Raw genomic sequence first — 23,309 nt, forward strand, 5'->3', positions numbered from 1 at the left:
CACAAATTAATTATTACGCTTTATTTTATTTCATCTGGATTTCAACTCCCAGTCTGCTGGTAATGGGACGAGTTTCTGCGAACTGGAGACTTTAATGTTTGCTTTAGTGCGAAAATGAGTCAGATTTTATGTTAAGCATTTGCGATAAGATGTAGCAGTATAGTTTTCCTTTGTAGTATTAAGGTTGAAAGGTAGATTGTCAAGATTTCATGTCCGTCTGTATTGATTAACGCATTTTGACAGCGAACTTTCGCGCTCAAGTGGTTCGTGGCGCTATCTATGCGAAGCTTTTCTGAACTAAGTTGTTCAATATTTCGTTGGCAATTGAGGTTGAGCTAAGAGATGGAGCTGGGACGGACATTTGTGCCTTTCGTCTTCTGGTTTGTATATTTGAATTAGTTGAACACATCATGGCAATCCATGATAGTGAATTGAGTGATGGTCGAAGGGATAGTGATGATACCGCACACTGTGATTATGTTTTAGTTAGCGACAATAGCGGTGGAATGACCTTGCGTAATGTTATATTTTCGTTTACCTAAATGTTAATGTTCGGTATCGAAGGAGTTATGTCTGAAATCTCGTGAAGAATAAATTGTTGTGCCTTAACATTTCTTAAAGTAGTTAGTGAGATGGACAAAGAATGTGACAGTAGTTGGAAATGCAGAAAGCATTTGTTGAAAAGGTAAACTGAAACTAGAAACACGTAATCTGGACATTGTTTGACCACAAATATCAATTGTGTGTTGATAAATTGTTAAGTAACATAAACATTGTGTTTTGAACCGGTGAGCATAGTATTTGTGACCATAGCATTTTCAGATGTGGTGTTTTGCGAGAGATTGATGAGATGAATTAGACTGAAAGAGGTTTCCCTGTCATCATTTAGATGTCAACGTCTAGGAAAACATATACTGTTATGATGCACAACTGATAGATGATGTGTCTGTGGGATGGTATTTAGTTACCATATGCGAATGCAATATTTTAATAGAATATACTCGTCAAATCGTATTAATTCCTCCATATAACGATGCTATTTTGAATAATTTGATAGATTTGTAACATGTCAAAATTAATTCCCCGACATCAGAAGGCAGCAGAATGTGCCTTCGTAGGCTTGAGAAGTCGTTGTTTTGACTTATAAATTTATACCTTGTTGGAACCTATAGTTCGGTAATTTCTGTTTCTCTTAAAACATTGTTGCCATTGTAAGGCCTTTTTTATTGGCGAAACAAAAAATTAATTAGACGAAGTGTTGATGTACATCATAAACTTCGGATAACTATTTGTTTTCTTGTTAGTTTAAGCTGAATCTCTGAATTACCAAATGTTATTTTTTATCATTTTACCTTCGTGGATGTAGCGTAGATTCCTTCATTTTAATAGCAGTGAGAAAACGTGTTGTTAGAACGTTGAAGATGTATTTCACAGGTCTTTTTCCGTTGCAAGGGCACCAAATGTTTTTGCAAGAACTTTAGCCGTCAAGAAGATTGAGATTGAACTCTTTTTATCCACGGCTGCAACTGCATTAAATTGCAGGCAGGAGAGTGCGAAGGGGCAAATAATAAACGTTTTTCATGAAATGTTTGTTGATAAAGGATATATTATATTTATAAAAATAAACACTGAGAGCTTGACATGTGAACTATATACGTGGTAATACACAATGTATCACCAGTGCGGATAAAAATTGAGTATCATTACCAGTGGCTGCTAATAGTGAGGGGCAAACAGGTCTTGAAGGGAGTAGGGCTGTTAAAAGAACCATGTTGCAATACTGAGAACAAGATTATCTGCAATTTGCCTAAATGTTATTTACAGCTAGTAATTTTAAGTATACTTATTTCACAGGAAGGGAAAAAATATCTTGAGGGACTATGCCAGTTTTATTTTGATATCATACTTTGTTTTCCTACAACCTATGGACTAGGTACATTGTGTGCATTCAAATGTAGTTTGTGTTACTGTTGTTGATAGATATGAAATAAAAAAATAAACGAAGGCTGAAACATAGAGCTGGCACTTGACCTGCAAAACATAGTGTTTAGCTTTGTCACCATTCAGTGGGTGGGTTAACATTAGCATCATGGCTAGAATGTGATACTAGGACATCTCACCCCTTCACTGAAATCTTGCTTGTGATTAAAAAAAAAAAAAAATTACTTTGCTTCTGAATCATTTCCCTGTAAGAAGTGTTTGGTGTATTCTTTGCTTCATTATGAGTGATTTGATATTGATGTCTGAAAACTTGCATTTAACTGATATGGTTCTTGAAAAATCATGTAAAATACATTAACAGCTTTGTAACACTTCTGTGATTGAAAGTAACTATCAAGACACTCTTTGGGAGAGTCAAAAGGAAATTTTCAAATTAGGTACAAGTGTTCAAAATAGTATATGATGTATTGGCGTATTTCATAGAAGTCAGTTACGTACTTTCATGTTCCATAGATCATTTTCCATGATAAATCACCATGATGTGGATTGAGTCGTTTTACACTTGTATTGCAAATCAGATTGTTCTCTAAACATCACAGTATTATTATTATTATTATCATCATCGTCATGGTCCCCCCCCCCCCTCCCCCCCAAAATGAAAACAAGATATACAGATTGAGCTTGCAATTCGTACCCACCACCTTTTACATGTTACAAACATAGAAAATCTTCTACAGAGTAGAAGGAGCTATCAAGGAGAAACTTTTTCAATTTATTATCAAATTTTATGTAGCTGTCTGTTAGACATTTTATATCACTGGATAAGTGGTCAAAAATTTTTGTTGCAGCATTGTGCATTCCTTTCTTTGCTAAAGACAACAACAATGTTGAGTAATGAATGCCATTTTTTGTTCCAGTATTGTAATTATGTACCTCACTGTTCCTTTCGAACTGTAGTGGATTATTCACAACAAACTTCATGAGGGAATAATAATACTATGATGTAGGAGTCGGAATGCTCAACTCCATAAACAGATGTCTACAAGATGACCGTGGATGAATGCCACATATTATTCTTAGAGCAATTTATTGGGCAATGAAGACCTTATTGAATGAAAATAAGCAAAATACGTCAACTGACTGATTTCTCTCTCCCCAAAACTTGCTATGATTCTAAGTGGAAATGTGGCCTAACTAAGTTGTTCTAGAAGTTCCAGAATGGGTTTTTTCCATTTTAAATTTGCATCAGTATGGACACCTAAGAAATTGGAAATTTCCACCCTATGTATTACTTCATCATCAAGTGTTACACTTATCACTGGTGCAGTACCTGTAGAGGTGCACAACTGAGTATTATGTGTCTTTGTGAAATTCAGGGTGAGACCATTCCTAGAAAACCCATCAATGATACTTTTGAGAACTTTATTCACCATTTCTTCCATTTCTGTATGTATACTGGGAGTGATTACACTACTGATGTCATGTGTAAAAAGAACTAATTATGCATGTTGTACATTAGATGGTAGATCATTTAGATATATGAGAAACAGTAGTGGACCTAAGAATGGCGTCTTGGGTAACCCCATACGTGATTTCTCCCCAGTCAGTATTATGTCCCTGGATTCTGTTTGTTGAATTACTACTAAGTACAACTTTTTACATTCATTTGGTTAAATATGGCATGATCCATTGGTTGTCTATACCATCAATCCCATAAAACTTCAGTTTATCTATGAGTATACTATGATTCACACAATCAAATGCCTTGGATAGGTCACAGGAAATACCTACTGGTGCTATTTTGTTATTTAATGCTTGTAATATCTGGTGTGTGAACATGTAAATGGCATTCTCAGTAGAGCAACCCTTCTGAAACCCAAACTGTGATTTGCTGAGGATATTATTGTTTCCATGGTGAGATACTATTCTAGAATACATCACCTTTTCAAAAATTTTGGAAAATGATGTCAGCCGTGAAATTGGTTGATAGTTACTGACATTTCTGTTTCCACTTTTCTTAAAGAGGGGTTTAACAATGGCATATTTTAGTCTCTCTGGAAAAATGCCTTGACTTGGTGATGTATTACATATTTCTGACAATACTGGACTTATTGCATGGGAACAAATCTTTAGTACTCTATCTGAAACACGACCAAACCAGAACAGCTTTTATTCTTGAGAGAATGTGCGACTCTTAATATCAGAAGTAGAAGTTGGTGATCCATTCATATGATGTAATTTGATGAGAGTTACTTCTTTAACACATTGCTGTGATCTTTCTCTTGAACTGTTGGTCCCTGTGCGTTCTACTATGTGAACTGCACTTTGAAACTGAACACAACTGTCATCTGGGGATACTATTGTTTACTACAGTCTTCGAAGACAGCTACTAGATGCCACATAGGTCAAACTTCCACAAAAACTGAGTGTAGTGAAGCAGAGAAATACCAAGAGAGGTAAATCTGGTACAGCAGTCCTGCAGCTGAGTGGCATTGGTGGCTCTTGGCTTCTGCAGCAGTTCACCACCTGAGTGGCACAGTCCCTCCAGACTTATGTAGAAATGTCAGCTATATTCTAGAATAGTGTCAGCTATCTTGCACGGGCCACATTATTCAGATAAATGGAGCAGTCGGCTTTGAATCCTGGGAGAGGCATTACTTACGACTGGCAGTAGGTCATGTCTCAAGTATGTCAAAGTTTTTCTAAGTGCTGAGCTGCAGACTAGCAATTGATTCTTGTGTCACTAGCAAATACTCTGAAATATTTTCAGTTTGAGGAATTTGAATATTCCATGTTAGGCAACTAATCTGAAATCTAAGACCTTACCATGGTTATTTGTGACTGATCTGCACTTAGAATTTAGTTAGTTTGCAACTGTCTTTAAACTTACACGAAACAAAATTTGATTTATTTTGTGACGTTTTTTCCTGGAAGTTTATGTGATACATAGTGTGAGATATTACTGTTGCCCAGATGTTCATTAATTCAATTTAAACAATTATAAACCAGTGATTAGTGTTACAGTGAATTAAACTCAGTTTTCTTATACAGGGTGTTTTTGTAAATGAGTATCGGGGTTTTAATGCTTTATAATATTTATTATATTAAACTTACAGTTGTAAATGATATGTCACATGAAAGAGCAACTCAAACAGTTTTACCAACAACCTTATAAATGTTCAATGTGAGCACCATTTGTGACACGGCACACACAAAGTCTATAGCCGAGTTCTTCCCAAACATTGATAAGCATGTCTTCAGTGATTGTAGCAACAGCTGCTTCAATCCGGTTTCTTAATTCAGGGAGGTCTGCTGGTAGTGAAGGCACATACATACTATACTTGATGAAGCCCCCGAGGAAAAAATCGCATGGCATTAGGATGGGTAAATGTGGAGGCCATGCAAAACAAGCAGTGTCATTGGCCCCCTTGTGGCCTATCAAGCCCTTGGGTACAGAGAAGTTCTATCAATTGCAGCAGAAACATTGCGTGCTGTGCATGTGCACTGGTGCCAAACACAACTGTTTGAGTTGCTCTTTCATTTGGCGTATCATTTATAACTGTAAGTTTAACGTAATAAATATTATAAAGCATTAACACCTCAATATTCATTTATAAACACCCTGTATGTGTGTCGGCAAGCAGTCTGACCTGTCCACTCACTTTAGAACCATACAGAGTAACAGAGTCTAATTGCAGTGTTGTTATTTCCATTAGGCTATGAGTACATTAGAAATACAAAAATAATCATATTTCTCATAAGAGTATTAAGCTTATGCCAGCATTATGCTTCATCAATGTACATTTACGTCAAAATTATTTTTTAAAAAAAAGCAATTTCTATGTCTTTTGATTGTTTTCTAAATTATAGTGTATCAGGTTCTCTGATATTTGATGATAAAAAAAAGAGTATTGACCAGTTACATTACATTAGTGAGCATTATTTTTTGCTGGAAATTCCTTTCTGCATGTATTTGAACTTTCTTATGAGATTTTGGTGTTAATAAGGCAAGTGTTTTTGCACTAGCTTCTTACCCGCAGTTTTACCCATATTGCACACACAATTCATGCTATTCAGTGGTGTAGCATGATAGTATGTTCTAAAACACATTGACAAAATTATTGCCTCAGTGTAGTGCTCTTCTTGTGACTTTGTTAACACACTGAGCAACACAAATGAGAGAGACAGATTTTGTACTTCATATTTTTAAAGTATTCCAAGTCAACTAAATACATGAAACAAATACCAACAAGTCATTTTATAACATTTTTACATTTCACCCTCTTCTCATCCTGTGTTATATCTTAATTTATCTAATGTAACTGATATAAGTGAATTACAATATGTAATAACTTATATGGTACATTGATAAAATTTTTGGCAACTTGCCAAGGATACACAAGAGGTGCTTGGCATACACGTTGTTTGAGCAAGTGAAGTTTATTTTTGGGAAAACACCCAATAATTTTTAACTGTTTGAGGAACAGTGTGTACAGGTTGTTATTTTTCTTTATTATTCTGTATTCTTCCTCCAGCAAGGAGCAATTAACCACATGGCATATTGCTATCACTGTCATCACAGGACTTGCACATGGCTTGGCTCTAACATCAGCAGTACCTCCTGTTTTGTTGCTGGTGTTGACACAAAGAGTACACTCATTAGTGTTGTACACTGCTTTGGTTGGTCCTGGTATCACTAGAAAATTTTAGTGACTGCGGCAGAATCTCCTGCAACATGCAACTGAGTGCAAGACACTTAAGCATTTATACATCTCTATCACATTTTTCACGCAGTTTCAATAGTAAAGATTGAAAAGTGTGATTCTGCATCATTTCTTCTTATTTGACAAGACCCCTGTTGGTGAGGAAAGTTACTATTATATGTGTAGAATTAAAATAATCCATTAAGTCACAGATACTAGTGTGTAAATATTTGCTAAAAAGCACTTGATTTTTGTTTGATTGATCAAAACAGAGTTAACACAGTGAAATGAAAGATTAGCTGCTGTCATAGTGGGTGCTGGAGAATGTATGCTTAAAGTTCTAGGTTTGAATCTCTTCTGTTTGTCATTTATACATATAGAATGGCTGTTAAGAATGTGTGACCCAAACTGAAAAATGGAGCAATAGCAAAACAGGACAGCTTCAAGCTTTTGTGGTCAGATTAAATTCACATAAAATTCTTTTGGGTTGTAGACAGTGTTGTTGCACAACGGTGTACCATTGTTTTGGCCACTGTTGTAAGCAGATGTCATCATGTCATGTAATGCTTCTCAGTAGTGACAAAATATGGGCACGCAGTTTTATTGCATTATGTGATCTACAAATCAGGAGAATTGTAGGAGGGAGGGGCTTTAAACATGACTTACATAATTTACCTGTGTTCAAACCCAATGAGACATAAAAGGGACCGATTATAACACAGAAAAAAGTATAGGTTTCTCAAAACTAAAGATAAATTCGGTGCTCCACTTAGAAATAATGTTATTCATAATAGATGGTTGACTACAGTGTTTACTTGTGTGGATCAGATTTCTAAATAATGACTTTGTTGGTGTGTTTAACCATGGAGTACCTAACTTTGAACCAGGTAATGGCATGGGGGCAGGGAGAGTCGGTGGCATTCAGTTCATCTGTAAGTTGTGTACCTTCAGTCCCTGTATGGCGTCCTGTGGAATAAGGAGATATGACAGTATTGAGAATGGGTGGGACTATAAGCTCAAGACCCTTCTTGTTGCTATAAGAATCAACTAGACTATGCAACTGTAGAAGATGCTAACATTTTGAATATTTTATTTTATTTATTTATTTTTTATTTCCAAAACTATGTACAACATTTTGTCCACTCATCATCTACACTGTTTGCATCTGGTTCACACAAGATATGGAGCTTGGAAGAAGGCAGTGGCATGCCTTCAGTTCTAGGGCCTTTCAAAGAACACAATGGGTACAATTTTGCATTGACGCTTTGTACAGTGATGAGCAAGTTACATGGAGCTATACCTAAATGTGCTTTGATTTCTGCACTGGTGAAGTATAGTTCTTGTTGTAAAAGGAACAGAGCAGTGTATAGTGCTGTTGACTGTGCTTTTGTAACATCAATAACAGCAGTATATGGCGACTCAAAGAGTGAATATTGTGATAAACACACCAAGATGCCATCTGTGAATAACACGAAAATATAAAGAAAAAGCCTTGCACTAGGACCAAATTAAAAAATGTAACTCACTTGTCAGTGCTCATTGTCCTCCTTTCTGGATAAAGAATAGATATGAATGTTGTAAAAATGACACCTGATTTGTGCTGCACTTCAAATAGTTCCAAATTCCTGGCTGATTTTCAAGAAACATATGTAGCTTGTCCTGGCTTTATGTATCTGCCACCTAAATGGTTACGTAATATACTTGACCACCATTATACCAAATCCAGTGGATTACATTTCACTTTACAGTTTGCACTACTGCAACTACCCAATCAACAAGACAGTTGGCATGATATTCTTCACTGTGATATATGTCTCTGAAATATAATTTCAGAAACCACCCAGATGTTTGATCTAAATTGGAAACTTTTTCTTACCTCTCCCTGTTAGTATCTTCTTGGTTGTCTAACTTCGTTTATTGTAGAGTGGTAAGGCTTATTGTGTTTCGTATTATTTGCCACATGTCACTTGTTAATATGTAGTGTAACAGAACATCTATAATTGTAAGCGGTGTTAGTTTGTTGCATCTTGTGAGCTATCTCTAATTCTCCAAAATTGTTCCAGGTGGAAACTGATTTGGGCAATCCATCATCATACCCATTTTGTTTGTGTTTTTCAAAGTACTTTCTTTCCCATCTGCATTGCTGTTGTTAATATATTAAGTTGTTATTCAATTCATGTATCAACATGTTGTAAGGCAGTGTGAAATTATTACTGTGGTCCTGCACAAAAAATAAAAATAAATAAATAAAAAATAGATTGGACATTATTTTAAGTGCTTTTTTTCATACTGTAGTGGAATTTTATGATATGTGACCAAAAATTTCCATCTCTGAAACTTTTATGGGGGATTAAATTTAGGCAGCTTGAAAATAAATGTGTGGAATGCTGCCAGTAATTTTTTTATTGTAGCAATATACATGTAGATAGAATCAAACAATGGAAAGTCCAGGATGGAATAATAATAAGAAATATGAAAAGAATAAAATGCTACTCACCACAGAAAGGAGGCATTGAGTTGCAGATAGGCACAATAAAAAGACTGCTAAATATTTAAGTTTTCGGCCGAAAGATATTTGGAAATAGCAAATGCGCACACTGCCCCCCCCCCCCCCCCCAACCTATTTTTGAGTCAATGCCTTCTCAAAGCGGTGAGTAATAGATTATCCTTTACATAATATTTTTATGAATAGTACCAGCTACATAAGTATTAAAACTTCATTTGGACTTACATGTTTCTGTTAAAATTACCATGGTTCAACTTCATTTCAGGTGACATATTTTCGGATTGTTTTCATTAATATTCAAATGTGTTCAAAATGACTGAAACGGGCTTGAAGCAAGTGAAGGTTGATAACTGGGGAGTATTTTTCCTGCAAAGGTTGCACCACTTTTTCAGCAAAAATGAATTCTGTGACCTTATACTATTATTCAAGAATGCAGAAAGGATAAAGGTATGTATACTGCTTAGTGACTTGCATTTAAATGGTCTTCATTCTGTGTTAAAATACTACTCTGACAGTGTTTGTGAAATGAGACCCTTTTTTATTTTTTATTTATTTTTTATTTTATTTTTTAAAGTAGTGTTTCTAAAATTAAAGCTTTTTCATAGATTCATCATTGGGCTTAGCACCCCATTGTACTAATTTGTGAAACTAATGATAATAAATAAACACTATATGCTATTATTGCTCCAAAATGAGCCTATTCAAGATTTTTCATTTCTTATATGGACACTACTAAAGTGTCCAGTACAGTTTCATGTATTGTATATGGTCAGTAGTCACTTCTAAAGTGCTTGGTGATTGCCCCGCTTCTGTCACAACATTGCTTTATTACTTTCTGTGCACTTTCTCTCAAATGATGTAGAAGAGATATAAGAGAAATTAGCCCTACACTGAAACAGACCACTGCTTTGTGTAGGGAGTCAGCCACGCTTCAGTCACTCTGTGTGTTGGATATATCAATGCTTTGTGCTTTATACCAAGCACTTGTGAAATTTGCCATATGTAACATACCTAACAAAGTGCCACTGCCCACATTGGAGTAGGAATTGCTTTATCACTCATTTTAGCTCAGAAGCAACCACAGTATAGAAAAATGGAACTTTGCAAGTACAGTATGAGGATGGTTTGATAAGTCTTGTAGAATTCCACGACAGAATGGAACATTTTTGTTGTGCCTTCATGGTTGGTAAGCTTGATTATTCCAATGATTGTATAAAGAATTTCAGTAGTGTGCGGTGCAAAGTTCATTGTTGAAAGCTGTCTGATTTGGTCTGTGTGTTGACTGCAATTGAAAGTGGAGAAATTATAGTTTTGTGCTGTTTTTAAACATTTTCATTTGAAGAATTGGACTGCTGCACATATCAAAACAAAATTGGGTGAAGCTCATGCAAACTATGTTCCATCACTGAAGACTGTTTACTTTTGGGTTAATGAATTTAAATATGGTCAGACGAGCATTGAAGGTGAAGTGCACTCTGGCCATCCAGTTGAAGTCTCCACAAAGGAAACCATGCTCAAGATCCATGATATAAAGGTAATGCAGGACCAACAAATAAAAATTCATGAGATTGCTGAGACTGCATTGCATCTTAGCTGAGTGTGCGCGTAATATCTTGTGTGGAGAATTGGCTGCAATGAAGTTGTGTGTGAGGTGGATGCAGTTATTGCTCACAGTGTACCTAAAGTGCATCCGGCACAACAGTTCAACACAGTGCCTGGTGATGTTTAATCACAGTCTAAAAACTTTTTGTTCTGATTTGTGACTATTGATGAAACCTGGCTCCATCATGATGCACCACTCAGAACGGCCGTCAAAACAATGGACAAAGGCTGGTGAAAGTGCACTGAAGAAGGCAATGACCATTTTGCCAGCTGGTAAGGTGATGGACACTGTTCTTTGGGATTCCCAAGGGAAAATTCTCATAGATTACTTGGAAAAAAAAGGCAGAAACATAATTATACTCTAATACACTTCATTGCTGGTTTGTTTGACATTTGCATTTGCTGAAAAAGATGAAGGCTGGCATGCAAAAAATTGCTCTTCCACCAGAATAGTGCACTACCCCTCACATTTGCAATAACAATAGTGAAAATTCATGAATTGGGCTTTGAATTGGTTCCTCAGCTACCATGTTTACCAGACTTAGTTCCAAATGATTTCTTCCTATTCCCCGACTTGAAACTTTTCCTTCTGAGAAGAAATTTTGATCAAATGAGGAAGTGATAGTAGCAATGAATGATTATTTTGCAGAGTTTGACAGAACCTTTTTTTCAATGGGATGGAAAAGGCTGAGGATCACTGGACCAAGTGTATATCCCTCAAAGGAGACTCCCTCAGGGGCTTAGCATTTGTTTGCTGAGTACGGGCTTGGTGACCCTGGGGTTCCTGAGCTGGGGCTGGCAAGCACCGCCAGTCCTCTGTCACTGTAAGCTCTGGTCATACTTCAACGACCACCGTGTGGCGCAGCAGTGGAATGTTGTGTGTTTCGGAGAACGGGAGTCTTGGCTTCACCGCCTGGACTGCGAGAAAGGTGCCCACCTCAAAAAAAAAAACTCAACCTCAAGGTGTGCTACGTGCTGATGAAACAATCTTTAACGAGCAACCTCTGTGGCACCTTCCGCACCCCAGTTGGATTAGGCTTGCTCAGATATGCAGGGTTCTGCCTGGATCGACGGTTGTTTCCCTAGCGTCTCGTGGGATCCTTATGGAACTGTCTCATGAAAGTGCTATTCCTGATGGGATGGGTGTACCGTCAGGCAACACCTACACCCGCTCCTCAAAGAGAGCTCTGTTGGTCAGTCCTCCCGAAAAGAATTCTCAGAGTAATAGTAACAGGGCATTAGTGTGCCATAACACTCTCATTGTAATCAAGCGAAATGGCGGAAGCTTTGAGAACATATCCCCTTTCTATATTAACAAGGCATTGGAAGGTATTGCTGGGTCTCTGAAAAGTGTCAAACAACTATGTAATGGAACACTTTTGGTTGAAACTGCAAATTCCACCCCAATATCTAAGCTTCTGGGATGTAACGCCTTAGGTGACTATCCATTCGAGGCTGAATTGCATAACACCCTTAACTATAGTAAGGGCGTGGTTACCTGCTCCGATATAATGGAGATGGACCCCGCAGAGTTGCGTGAAGAGTGGAAGCATGCGGGCGTCACAGAGGTGCAGAATTATATGAGGAGAGTCAATGCCCAATTGGAAAAATTGGCAACGTTTATTCTAACGTTTAGTACTCCTGATTTACTGGAACATATCCTTGCTGGCTGTATCCGCCTTAAGGTTCACCCTTTTGTTTCTAACCCTTATGTGACGCTATAAATGTGAAAGATTTGGCCATACCTCTATGGGATGTATCGAGAAGGCTACGTGTGGCAATTGTGGAGGCTCCGCTCACGAGAGTCAGGAACTTCTCGTACACTTCCTCCAAAATGTGTTAACTGCCCTGGGGATCATCCAATGTGGAGCAGAAAGTGTGGGGTTTACAACGAGGAAAAGAAAATTCAAGAGTTGAAAGTACAGAGATGGATACTGTATGATGAAGCTAAAAGGCTTACAAAGTCATGCAACCACCGGTTTTTGTTACTTCTTTGGCATCAGCCATTGAGGCACCAATCGCTAAGCATGATGCCTCCACACAAACTCAGACCACAGATTCAAGTACAAGCACATGCACTTGCCGCTGTACCTGTGGGGGAAAAATCTTCACTTGCAACTGATGTTGCTTGGAAGCTGTCAGCAGTAGACTTATCACGTAAGCCACATACCACTCCCCAGATTCAGAAGCCACGTTAGCCATCCCAGCAACCCAGGCAGCCTCCTCCTCCTCCTGTCTGTAAAGAAAAACGTCCTTCAAAGAAGCAGTCCTAAGTCCAAAAAAGCGGTACTTAAACCTTCGGATCAATGAGCACTCTCCGTGTCTGATGGTGACTATGCTCTTGAAGATATGGGCTTCCAATTGAAGGAACTAGAGATCACAGAACCGGCTAATGTTCCCCCTGACCTCCCCGGTAAGTCACCACCTCTGAGGGAGAAAGGAAAGAACTAGCAGTTGCTGTGCAAGTTCTCTCACCGTTTACTATCACAGTGTGTTCTTTGTACCTGACGCCCCATGACGCTTTGGATGCGGACACACTGGCAGACCTCCTCCAGGCACTCCTGCGCCCATTCCTTCATGTGTGTGACTTCAGTGCCCACAATGTGCTGTGGGACTCTGCTACTACTTGCTCCAGGGGTCGACTGATCGAGCGACTCGTCCATTCTGAGGATATCTACCTTCTGAATTCGGGTCAGATGACTCACTTTTCCACAGCTACAGGGTCTTTTTCAGCTATTGATCTTTGCTTTCGTTCCTCAGCTATTGCAGATTCAGTTCAGTGGGAAGTGGCTCCACATTTACATTCTAGTGACCACTTCCCAGTGTGGATTCATCTGCCACCTAGGACAGTGACCAGCAGGAGACCACGCAGATGGATGATACAAAGGGCATATTGATTACAGTACAGAGTACAGTCGACAGGCTATTTTTGAATGAAAGGATTTTGCACAAGAGGTGATGACCCATATCACTCATGAGATCCAAAGGGCTGCCGCAGAGTCCATCCCCAGCTCTAGCAACGACCTCGGGCGACGGCCTATACCTTGGTGGTATGACGACTGTCGATTGGCAATCAGGGCCAGACGGACAGCTCTTCGGAACTTCAAACGGTGTCCAACTACAGACAATCTTCATGTCTTCAGGTCTGCGAGAGCACATGTAAGGCGAGTGATCAAAGAACGGAAGAGAGCTTTGTGGAGGACATTCACAACTTCCATTAATCGGTCAACTTCCGCTGCCCACTTTTGGGAATCAATAAGATGTATTTCAGGCAAGGGTAGTCCACATCCCCTTATGGCCTTGTCAAACAATGGGGTCTTAGTGGACATGCCAGAAGAAATCGCTCACATTTTAGCTGAACACTTTTTTACTGTTACTAAGTCAACCAGACAAGCTCGCTGTTCAGGTATTCTGTCAGACTGCAGAGATGAGGAAACTCAGTTTTTTCTCGCATAATGAAGAATTCTACAACCTTCCATTCTCCGTGTGGGAACTGGAATCAGCTTTATCTGCAGCCAGAGACACTGCTCCAGGACCTGATGAGACCCATTATACCATGCTTTGTCATCTGTGCCCTGAAGCGAAAGGTCAGCTCCTCTCTTGTTTCAATCAGATTGAGTTTGATGGGCAGTACCCCATGACTTGGAAGGAGGCAATCTTAATTCCATTCTGGAAACCAGGTAAGGACTGTAGTGCCCCTAACAATTATCGGAGTGTTGCCCTTACTAGTTTTATGGGTAAGACTCTTGAACACATGGTTAACCACCTCCTCGTTCGGCTGCTCGAGTCCTGAGGTCACCTACGCTGCTCCCAGTGTGGTTTCAGGCGCTACCGTTCCACTCTTGACAACTTAATTCCACTGGAGACGGCGATACAGGAGTCCTCCTTACGCCGAAACCATTTAGTTTGTGTGTTTTTTTGACCTCAAAAAAGCGTATTACACTACTTGGAGATACAACCTCCTTCGCCAACTTCATGAATGGGAACTACGTGGGTGCTTGCCGCTTCTGATCCAATCCTTTCTTGAGGACAGATGTTTTCGTTGTTGCATTGGTGATGCCATGTCTGTTTGCTATTTTCAGAAGAATGGTGTGCCCCAGGGCAGTGTCCTCTGTGTGGCATTGGTCGCCATTGCTAGCATTGGCTTTTCATCCACAGTCAGGAGTCCTGTTAAATGCTCTTTGTTTGTGGATAACTTTGCAATCTTCTACTCTTCCTCTGATCTTATGATGATGATGGGACAGCTGCAACTGACCATTAGGAGGCTGGAAACCTGGACCCAGACAACTGATCTTCGGTTCTCACCAGAGAAGACTGTGTGTGTGTGTGTGTGTGTGTGTGTGTGTGTGTGTGTGTGGGTGGGTGTCAGTTTTAATTGTGCTCGTCGGAGTTTTAACCAACTATAGCTTACAATGGGTGACCATATTTTACTCTTTCAAGACACAGTACACTTTTTGGGTTTATTATTTGACTTAAAATTAACATGGCTCCCACACCTGAAAGACCTATGAACAAAGGGCTTCCGGTTGTTGAACATTTTGAAATGCCTTGGTGGAAAAACATGGATAGCTGACAGGTCCTGCCTCCTACAGTTTTATAGGGCATTTGTTCGATCACACTTAGACTATGGCAGCGTGGTCTATGGATCGGCCCGTCCTTCCTACCTCCGGATGTTAGATGCTGTCCACCATGCGGGCATTCGGATATCGACTGGAGAATTTCGGAGCAGCCCAGTTCAGAGTCTGTGTGCAGAGGCTGGTGAACCACCACTCTGGATTCGGCGACATATCCTTTTGGCTCAACAGACGCTGAAAATCTCAGCATCACCCCAGTCATTGGCATTTAGTTCAGTGATCCAACCCACCTTCGACCGGCTGTTTAGGAATTGGCCCCAAGTGACCCAGCCATTTGGTATACATGCTGTGTTCTGCCTCAAGGATCTGGATCTCTCGGGCATGAAAATACACACACAGGGATGGAATGCACTGCCGCCTTGGTGTCTTCGGAGGCCCAAAGTGATTTTAAGCTTGATGCAGTACCCAAAAAATTGTACTCCAGATATGGTTTTTACAACTTTGTTTTCGTCTATTTTAAGTATGTACCATAGTTTTATTGTTATTTGTACAGATGGATCCCAGCAGTGTAATTCTCTGAGTTGTTCTGTGGTTTTCCCTGATAGGGTTTTTAAAGTGCGTCTTCCAGAACAATTTACAAATTATGATGTGGAGTTATATTGCATTCTAATGGCACTGGAGAGGGTTCACAGACATCATCGTATGAGTTATCTTGTCTGTTCCGACTCTCTTAGTGCTCTGCAAGTGCTTCACCAAATGTATCTGGTAGACCCACTGATTCAGCTCATCCATGACTGCTTATAGCGGCTCCAATGCCGTGGCAAGGTGGTGATCTATTGCTGGGTACCTGGCCACGTTGGGATACAGGGTAACGACATGGCTGATAAAGCTGCCAAGGAAGCATGTTGGGATGGTGCTGTCCATCAATGTCCCAGCCCGTTGCATGCCATTATCTCGTTTTCTGACAGATGTATCATGCGGCAGTGGGAGATTGAATGGTTGCAGGTGTAGGACAACAAACTGCGGTCACTCAAACCGACCACAAAAGCTTGGCGGACTGCGTGTCAGACTCGCTGCTGGAAGGAGGTTTTGCTTATCAGTCTGTGCGCCGGGCATTGCCCTTTCACACATGGCTTCCTCCTCGTGGGGGAGGATCCACCTTTCTGTGAAGTTTGTGGCGTGCTGCTTTCAGTTCAACATATTGTGGCTACGTGTGTCCTGTATACTGATATTAGGGCAGCTCTTGGTCTCGCTGGAGATTTGCCCACCGTCCTCGCAGATACCGATACCAGTTTTAACAGAGTGGAGAAACTTGGTCAAATATCAGGCCTCATCCCTGAACTGATGGGGAAGGGTGGCAGACTTTAGTACGTTATAAACTGCTCTGTATGTGGGGACAGCTTTCGTCCCCATCCATGAGATTTCATGTTGACTTTTTGTCAGGGCGCTGATGACCATGATGTCGAGTGCCCCCTCAACCCAACTCATCGTCATCAAAGGAGACTGTGTTGGTTTCCACCCTCCCCTCCCCCCCTGGACATATCAAACCACCCTCGTTCATTGTTGTTTGACCCCCAATAGTGGCTAGAAGTCCTCAAATTTGTACTAGTAAGAAATATGTAGTGGGTCTACACAAGGGAGACAACGTCTTTCTATAGAACTGGAGGAGGAAGATGTGACATAGAGTATACTGCAAGAAGAATTTGACAGAGCACTGAAAGGTCGTGATATACTGCAAGAAGAACGTAATAAAGCACTGAAAAATGTTAGTTGAAACAAGGCCCCAGGTATACATGGCATCCAGTCATAACTACTGATAGCCTTGGAAGAGCCAGCTGTGCAACTCATTCATGTGGTGTGTAAAATGTATGAGACAGGCGAAATACCTTCAGACTTCACAAAGAATGTAATATTCCAATTACAAAGAAAGTAGTTTCTGAAAGGTGTGAAAATTATCGAATTAACAGTTTAATAAGTCTTGGCTGCAAAATACTGTCACAAATTCTTTACATAAGAATGGAAAAACTTATATAAACCAGCCTTGAGGAAGATCGGTTTGGATTTTGAAGAAATATAGGGACACTTGAAACAATACTAACCATACGATGTACCAGAGAGGATAGGTCAAGGTAAAGCAAGACTATGTTTATTGCATTTGTGGACTTGGAAACAGCTTTTGACATTTTGGCTGGAATGCTCTCTTTGAAATTCTGAAAGCAGTGGGGGTAAAATACAGTGACGGAAAGGCTGTTTTCAACTTGGACACAAACTGGACTGTAGTTATGAGATTCAAGTGGCATGAAAGGGAAAACAATGGGTGTGAAGGGAGTGAGACAAGGTTTTAGCCTACAAACACCCCCCCCCCTTTCCCACAATGTTATTCAATCTGTGTGTTGAGCAAGCAGTAAAGGAAACCAAAGACAAATTGGGAGTGGGAATGAAAGTTCAGAGAAAAGAAATAAAAACTTCGAGGTTTTTTGATGATATTGTAATTCTATCAAAGACAGCAAGGGACTTGGAAGAGCAGTTCGGAATTGACAGTGTCTTGAGAGGAGGATTATAAGATGAACATCAACAAAAGCAAGACGAGGATAGTAGGATGTAGTCGAATTAAATCAGGTGATGCTGAAGGAATTAAGTTGTGAAATGAGATATATAAAGTAATGAGATATGTAAATCCATACCAAATGGGCCAGCACTGATTGCTTGACCATCCCAGAAAAAATTTATATTTGCTGTGTGAATTCCCCAATGTTTAGTAGTCACAAAAATATTTAAAAAAAATATTGTTTATTATTTTGAAATGTGGCCATATTTGTTTCAGGTCGCATGCGTTTTTTCGTATTTGCAAGCATCTACATTCTTACAATTATTCAGGAGTGGGTTATTCTAAGCCTTTCAGATAAAATGCATTTAGTTCAACAACTTTGGGCTACAAATTAACTTAATTATCACTTAGCTGAATGTATTCTTTAGTATATTTTAATAGTTCAAAGTTATCAGCCACAAATTAAAAAAAAAACTCAATTTTTGAACAGTAGTTTTCCAAAGAAATATTAATTTCTCAGCTTTAATATTTTTTCTGCTATTACACTGTATAGTATAGTTATTTTTTTTATATAGGGTATCAATGTTGAACAGCTTACTTAAAAAACACACTATTTTAAGAAATTGATTTATTTTTTATTTTTCCAGTTTGTGACCCGCAATATCTTTGTTGGGGGACCAGATAAAAATCTGAACATTTCACAGTTAATAGATCTTTATGATACCAAACTTCAGTATAAATTTCAACTTTGAGATTCAGTTGGAAGTTATGGGAAAAAGATTACAAACACAAGTGAAAAATAAATTTTTTAACATCTGCGATATCTGGTAGGCTAATCAAATAAAGTATACCAATTGCATAATGTGACACACCTCATTACACTAGCTAATGATTATTTGTTGAAACAATTCTGTGGTAATTGTTTCAGCAGGCTAACAATTCCATCTGCAAGCTTATTCAAGTGTGATTGTTGTCTTACCCCTCACACCAACAATTGTCATCTCACACTTATTTAGCTAGAAGTTTTTGAAGTGTGCAGTTTAACAATGGCGTCTCAGTGTTCTGTTGGTGTTATTATTAATGAAGCTTGTCATAAAAGTGTGTATGGAGTGTACCATAAAGACATTACTTTAATCGAAGATTACAGTGAAGAAGAAAAAGTGTTGTTTTACTTATGAGTCGGCCCAGAAGTCAAATCAACATGCAAGTGCCATGGAATGCAATACTTTAAAAAAATTCATCACCTTTTTGGTCAGTCTTACATGGACTCTTTTGTGAACATAAGAAACCTATAACAAAAGGTTTGCGAGTAATAACATTTGATCGTTATTCTAAATCTCATACCAGGAAAACCATTGTGTCCAACATGTTATTCTAAGATATTTGTAATTCACAAAAGAAAGGATAGTGAAACCTCAGATACAGAACTTAATGACTTATCAGCAACCATTAAAAAAGTAGATACAGCTTGTGAAATCCTGGGTATATTGCCTGCTAGTAAAATTAGAAAACTAAGTCAAGATAAAAGACCAAGTGCCTTGAATACAAAAATTGAGAAAGTGACAGCTACGGTCAAAAAGAATTTTGGAAGTTTCATTTCAAAATACAATTTGTACTAAAACAGATGGAAGTTCTAAAACTTCATCAACTGACTATGATGGTTTGATAGAAAAACTAAATGTAGTACTTAAAACAATGAGGTAAAATTAAGATTATCAGTTTACTACCGAATTCTCGGAGTTGAGCAAGGGTTAGTGATGAATTTGAAGTGTCAGAATATCTTGTTAACAAGGCAATTAGTGAAACAATAGGGAATTTTTCCAGCATTACAAAAAGAAAAGTGCATCTAATTTGGTAGATGAAAACACAATCAATAAAGTTGTTAAGTATTATGATTATGACAATAACAGTCATTTGATGTCTGGCAAAAAAGACTGTGTTTCTGTGATAGAAAATGGTTCTAAGATTCAAAGACAAAAAAGGCTAATATTGTGTAATTTAAATGAACTGTTCACTGAACTTAAAAAAGAAAATCTTGACATTAAAATTGGAAGATCAAAGTTTTGCGAGTTGAGACCAAGGTGGTGTATCGTTGCCGGGGCATCTGGCACCCTTAATGTTTGTATTTGTTTATATCATCAAAACGTAAAGTTGATGATAGATGGGGCCAATCTTAGAGTTGACTATAAAGACCTTTTGGAAGTTATGGTATGCAATATTGACTGTTACAATTGTATGATGAAGGGAAAAAGTGAAGATTGTCCAAGCATACAAGCCCTACTTGACATGTTTGAAGAATCCGAAGACGATTTGATGCCTGACAATATAAAATACAAACAACGGGTGACACAAGACAGAACTGAAATGGTGACAGTCATAAAATCACAAGAAGAGTTTTTTGAAGTGGTGGTGGATAACCTTGAAAATCTGAAAATGCATCATTTTATTGCAAAATCTCAAAGTAAATTTTTGAAAGAGAAAAAGCAAATCTTGGCAGCTGATGAATGCTTAGTTCTTGCTGACTTTTCGGAAATTTATTCCTTTGTTGTTGCAAGATGAAGTACAAGGGCTGCACTGGGTGAACAAACAGGCCACAGTTCATCCATTTGTATTCTATTATAAAGATGAAGATAAACTAATGAGCCACAGCTTTTGTGTAGTAAGTGACTTCCTTGAACACAGCACTACAGCAGTGCACATTTTTAAACTAAAAGTAACAAACTACATTAAACAACACCTCCCTTCCATAAAGAAACTGATTTACATTTCGGACGGGGCAGCAAGTTAGTATAAAAACAAACAAAAATTATTAATATCTCCTTTCATAAAGAAGATTTTGGGTTTGTTGTAGAATGGCACTTTTTGCTTTATGCCACAGGAAGAATGCTTGTGATGGTGTCGGGAGTACAACAAAGCGAGCTGTCACAAAAGCAAGTCTGCAGTGGACTGATGACAATCATATCATAACAGTTCAAGAAATCTTTGAATTCTGTAAAAAACATATCAAAGGAATTACTTATGTTTTGTACAATGTGAGGAAATACGAGAAGTCTGACAGTGTCTTGAAGGAAGGGTACAACACTTGTCAGAAGCTTAAAGGCACTCGATCTTTTCATTGATTTGTACCCGATTCACACAACTTACTGAAGTGTAAGATCACATCAACTTCACTGGATAGTGATCATCATCCGTGTGGAAAACTTCTACAACTTGTTCTTCAAAATAAAGATGTAGTGGCTTGTGTTTACAATGAACAGTGGTGGATTGGTGAAGTTGATAATATTGACTGTCAAAACCAAGATGTACATATTGCATTTAATCACCCTCCAGGACCAAGGAAGTCTTTTAAAAAATTAAGAAGGATCAAGTTTGGATGCTACTTAAAAATGTACTAAGGAAGCTGTCTACCATGGAACATTACAATTGTGACTGGGTGAGCTTATGATCTAACACCCAAACTGAGTGAACAAATTTCTCAAATGTTTAATGAGCACTGTACAAAGTACAAATAACAAGAGAACAATGTAATGTAATTAGTAGGCTTATTTTCAATAAAAAAATTAAGTTATCATAGATATGATGAAATTATACAGGGTGGTTCATTGATCGTGACCGCGCCAAATATATCACGAAATAAGCATCAAACGAAAAAACTACAAATAACGAAACTTGTCTACCTTGAAGGGGGAAACCAGATGGTGCTATGGTTGGCCCGCTAGATGGCACTGCCATAGGTAAAACGGATATCAACTACGTTTTTTTAAATAGGGACCCCCATTTTTTATTACATATTTGTATAGTACGTAAAGAAATATGAATATTTTAGTTGGACCACTCTGTTCACTTTGTGATAGATGGCGCTGTAATAGTCACAAACATATGGCTCACAATTTTAGACGAATGGTTGGTAACAGGTTGGGTTTTTAAATTAAAATACAGAACGTAGGTACGTTTGAACATTTTATTTCGGTTGTTCCAGTGTGATACAGGTACCTTTGTGAACTTATCATTTCTGAGAACGCATGCTGTTGCAGCGTGATTACCTGTAATTACCACATTAATGCAATAAATGCTCAAAATGATGCCCGTCAACCTCAATGCATTTGGCAATACGTGTAACGACATTCCTCTCAACAGCGAGTAGTTCGCCTTCCGTAATTTTCGCACATGCGTTGACAATGCACTGATGCATGTTGTAAGGTGTTGTCGGTGGATCATGATAGCAAATATCTTTCAACTTTCTCCACAGAAAGAAGTCCAGGGACGTCAGATCTGGTGAACGTGAGGGCCATGGGATGGTGCTTAGACGACCAATCCACTTGTCATGAAATATGTTATTCAATACCGCTTCAACCGCATGCGAGCTATGTGCCGGACATCCATCATGTTGGAAGTACATTGCCATTCTGTCAAGCAGTGAAACATCTTGTAGTAACATCGGTAGAACATTACGTAGGAAATCAGCATACATTGCACCAGTTAGATTGCCATCGATAAAATAGGGGTCAATTATTCTTCCTCCCATAATGCCGCACCATACATTAACCCGCCAAGGTCGCTGATGTTACACTTGTCGCAGCCATCATGGATTTTCCGTTGCCCGATAGTGCATATTATGCCGGTTTATGTTACCTCTATTGGTGAACGACGCTTCCTCCCTAAATAGCACGCGTGCAAAAAATCTGTCATTGTCCCGTAATTTCTCTTGTGCCCAGTGGCAGAATGGTACATGACATTCAAAGTCGTCGCCATGCAATTCCTAGTGCATAGAAATGTGGTACGGGTGCAATCAATGTTGATGTAGCATTCTCAACACCGACATTTTTGAGATTCCCGATTCTCATGCAATTCGTTTGTTACTGATGTGCGGATTAGCCGCTACAGCAGCTAAAACATCTACTTGGGCATCATCATTTGTTGCAGGTCGTGGTTGACATGTGGCTGAACACTTCATGTTTCCTTAAATAACGTAACTATCATGCGAACAGTCTGGACACTTAGATGATGTCGTCCAGGATACTGAGCAGCGTACATAGCACACGCCCGTTGGGCATTTTGATCACAATTGCCATACATCAACACAATATTGACTTTTTCCGCTATTGGTAAATGATCCATTTTAAGACGGGTAATGTATAACAAAGCAAATACTGTCTGCACTGGTGGAATGTTATGTGGTACCACGTGCTTATACGTTTGTGACTATTACAGCGCCATCTATCACAAAGCGAAAAAAGTGGTCCAACTAAAACATTCATATTTCTTTACGTACTACACGAATATGTAATAAAAAATGGGGGTTCCTATTGTAAAAAACACAGTTGATATCCGTTTGACCTAGGGCAGTGCTATCTAGCGGGCCAACCATAGTGTCATCTGGTTCCCCCCTTCAAGCTAGACAAGTTTGGTTCTTTGTAGTTCTTTCGTTTGATGCT

General features: G+C 38.8%; 1 protein-coding gene across 2 annotated transcripts in view; it reads left to right on the top strand.

The window, feature by feature from the left end:
• The first annotated feature begins 275 nt into the window (after positions 1-275).
• The window catches only part of LOC126281374 (uncharacterized), a 91,621-nt gene continuing 68,587 nt past the window's right edge, over positions 276-23,309 (top strand). The window contains exons 1-2 of one of the 2 annotated variants that reach the window (XM_049980293.1): positions 276-380; positions 9,416-9,597. In XM_049980293.1, coding sequence (XP_049836250.1) covers positions 9,463-9,597 — 135 coding nt within the window. In that variant the 5' untranslated portion in view covers positions 276-380; positions 9,416-9,462. Of the gene's footprint in view, positions 686-9,415; positions 9,598-23,309 lie in introns of both variants that reach the window. The other variant, XM_049980292.1, reaches the window with a different exon arrangement.

This window comes from Schistocerca gregaria, chromosome 7 (assembly GCF_023897955.1).
Source record: "Schistocerca gregaria isolate iqSchGreg1 chromosome 7, iqSchGreg1.2, whole genome shotgun sequence".
Classification (NCBI taxonomy): domain Eukaryota; kingdom Metazoa; phylum Arthropoda; class Insecta; order Orthoptera; family Acrididae; genus Schistocerca; species Schistocerca gregaria.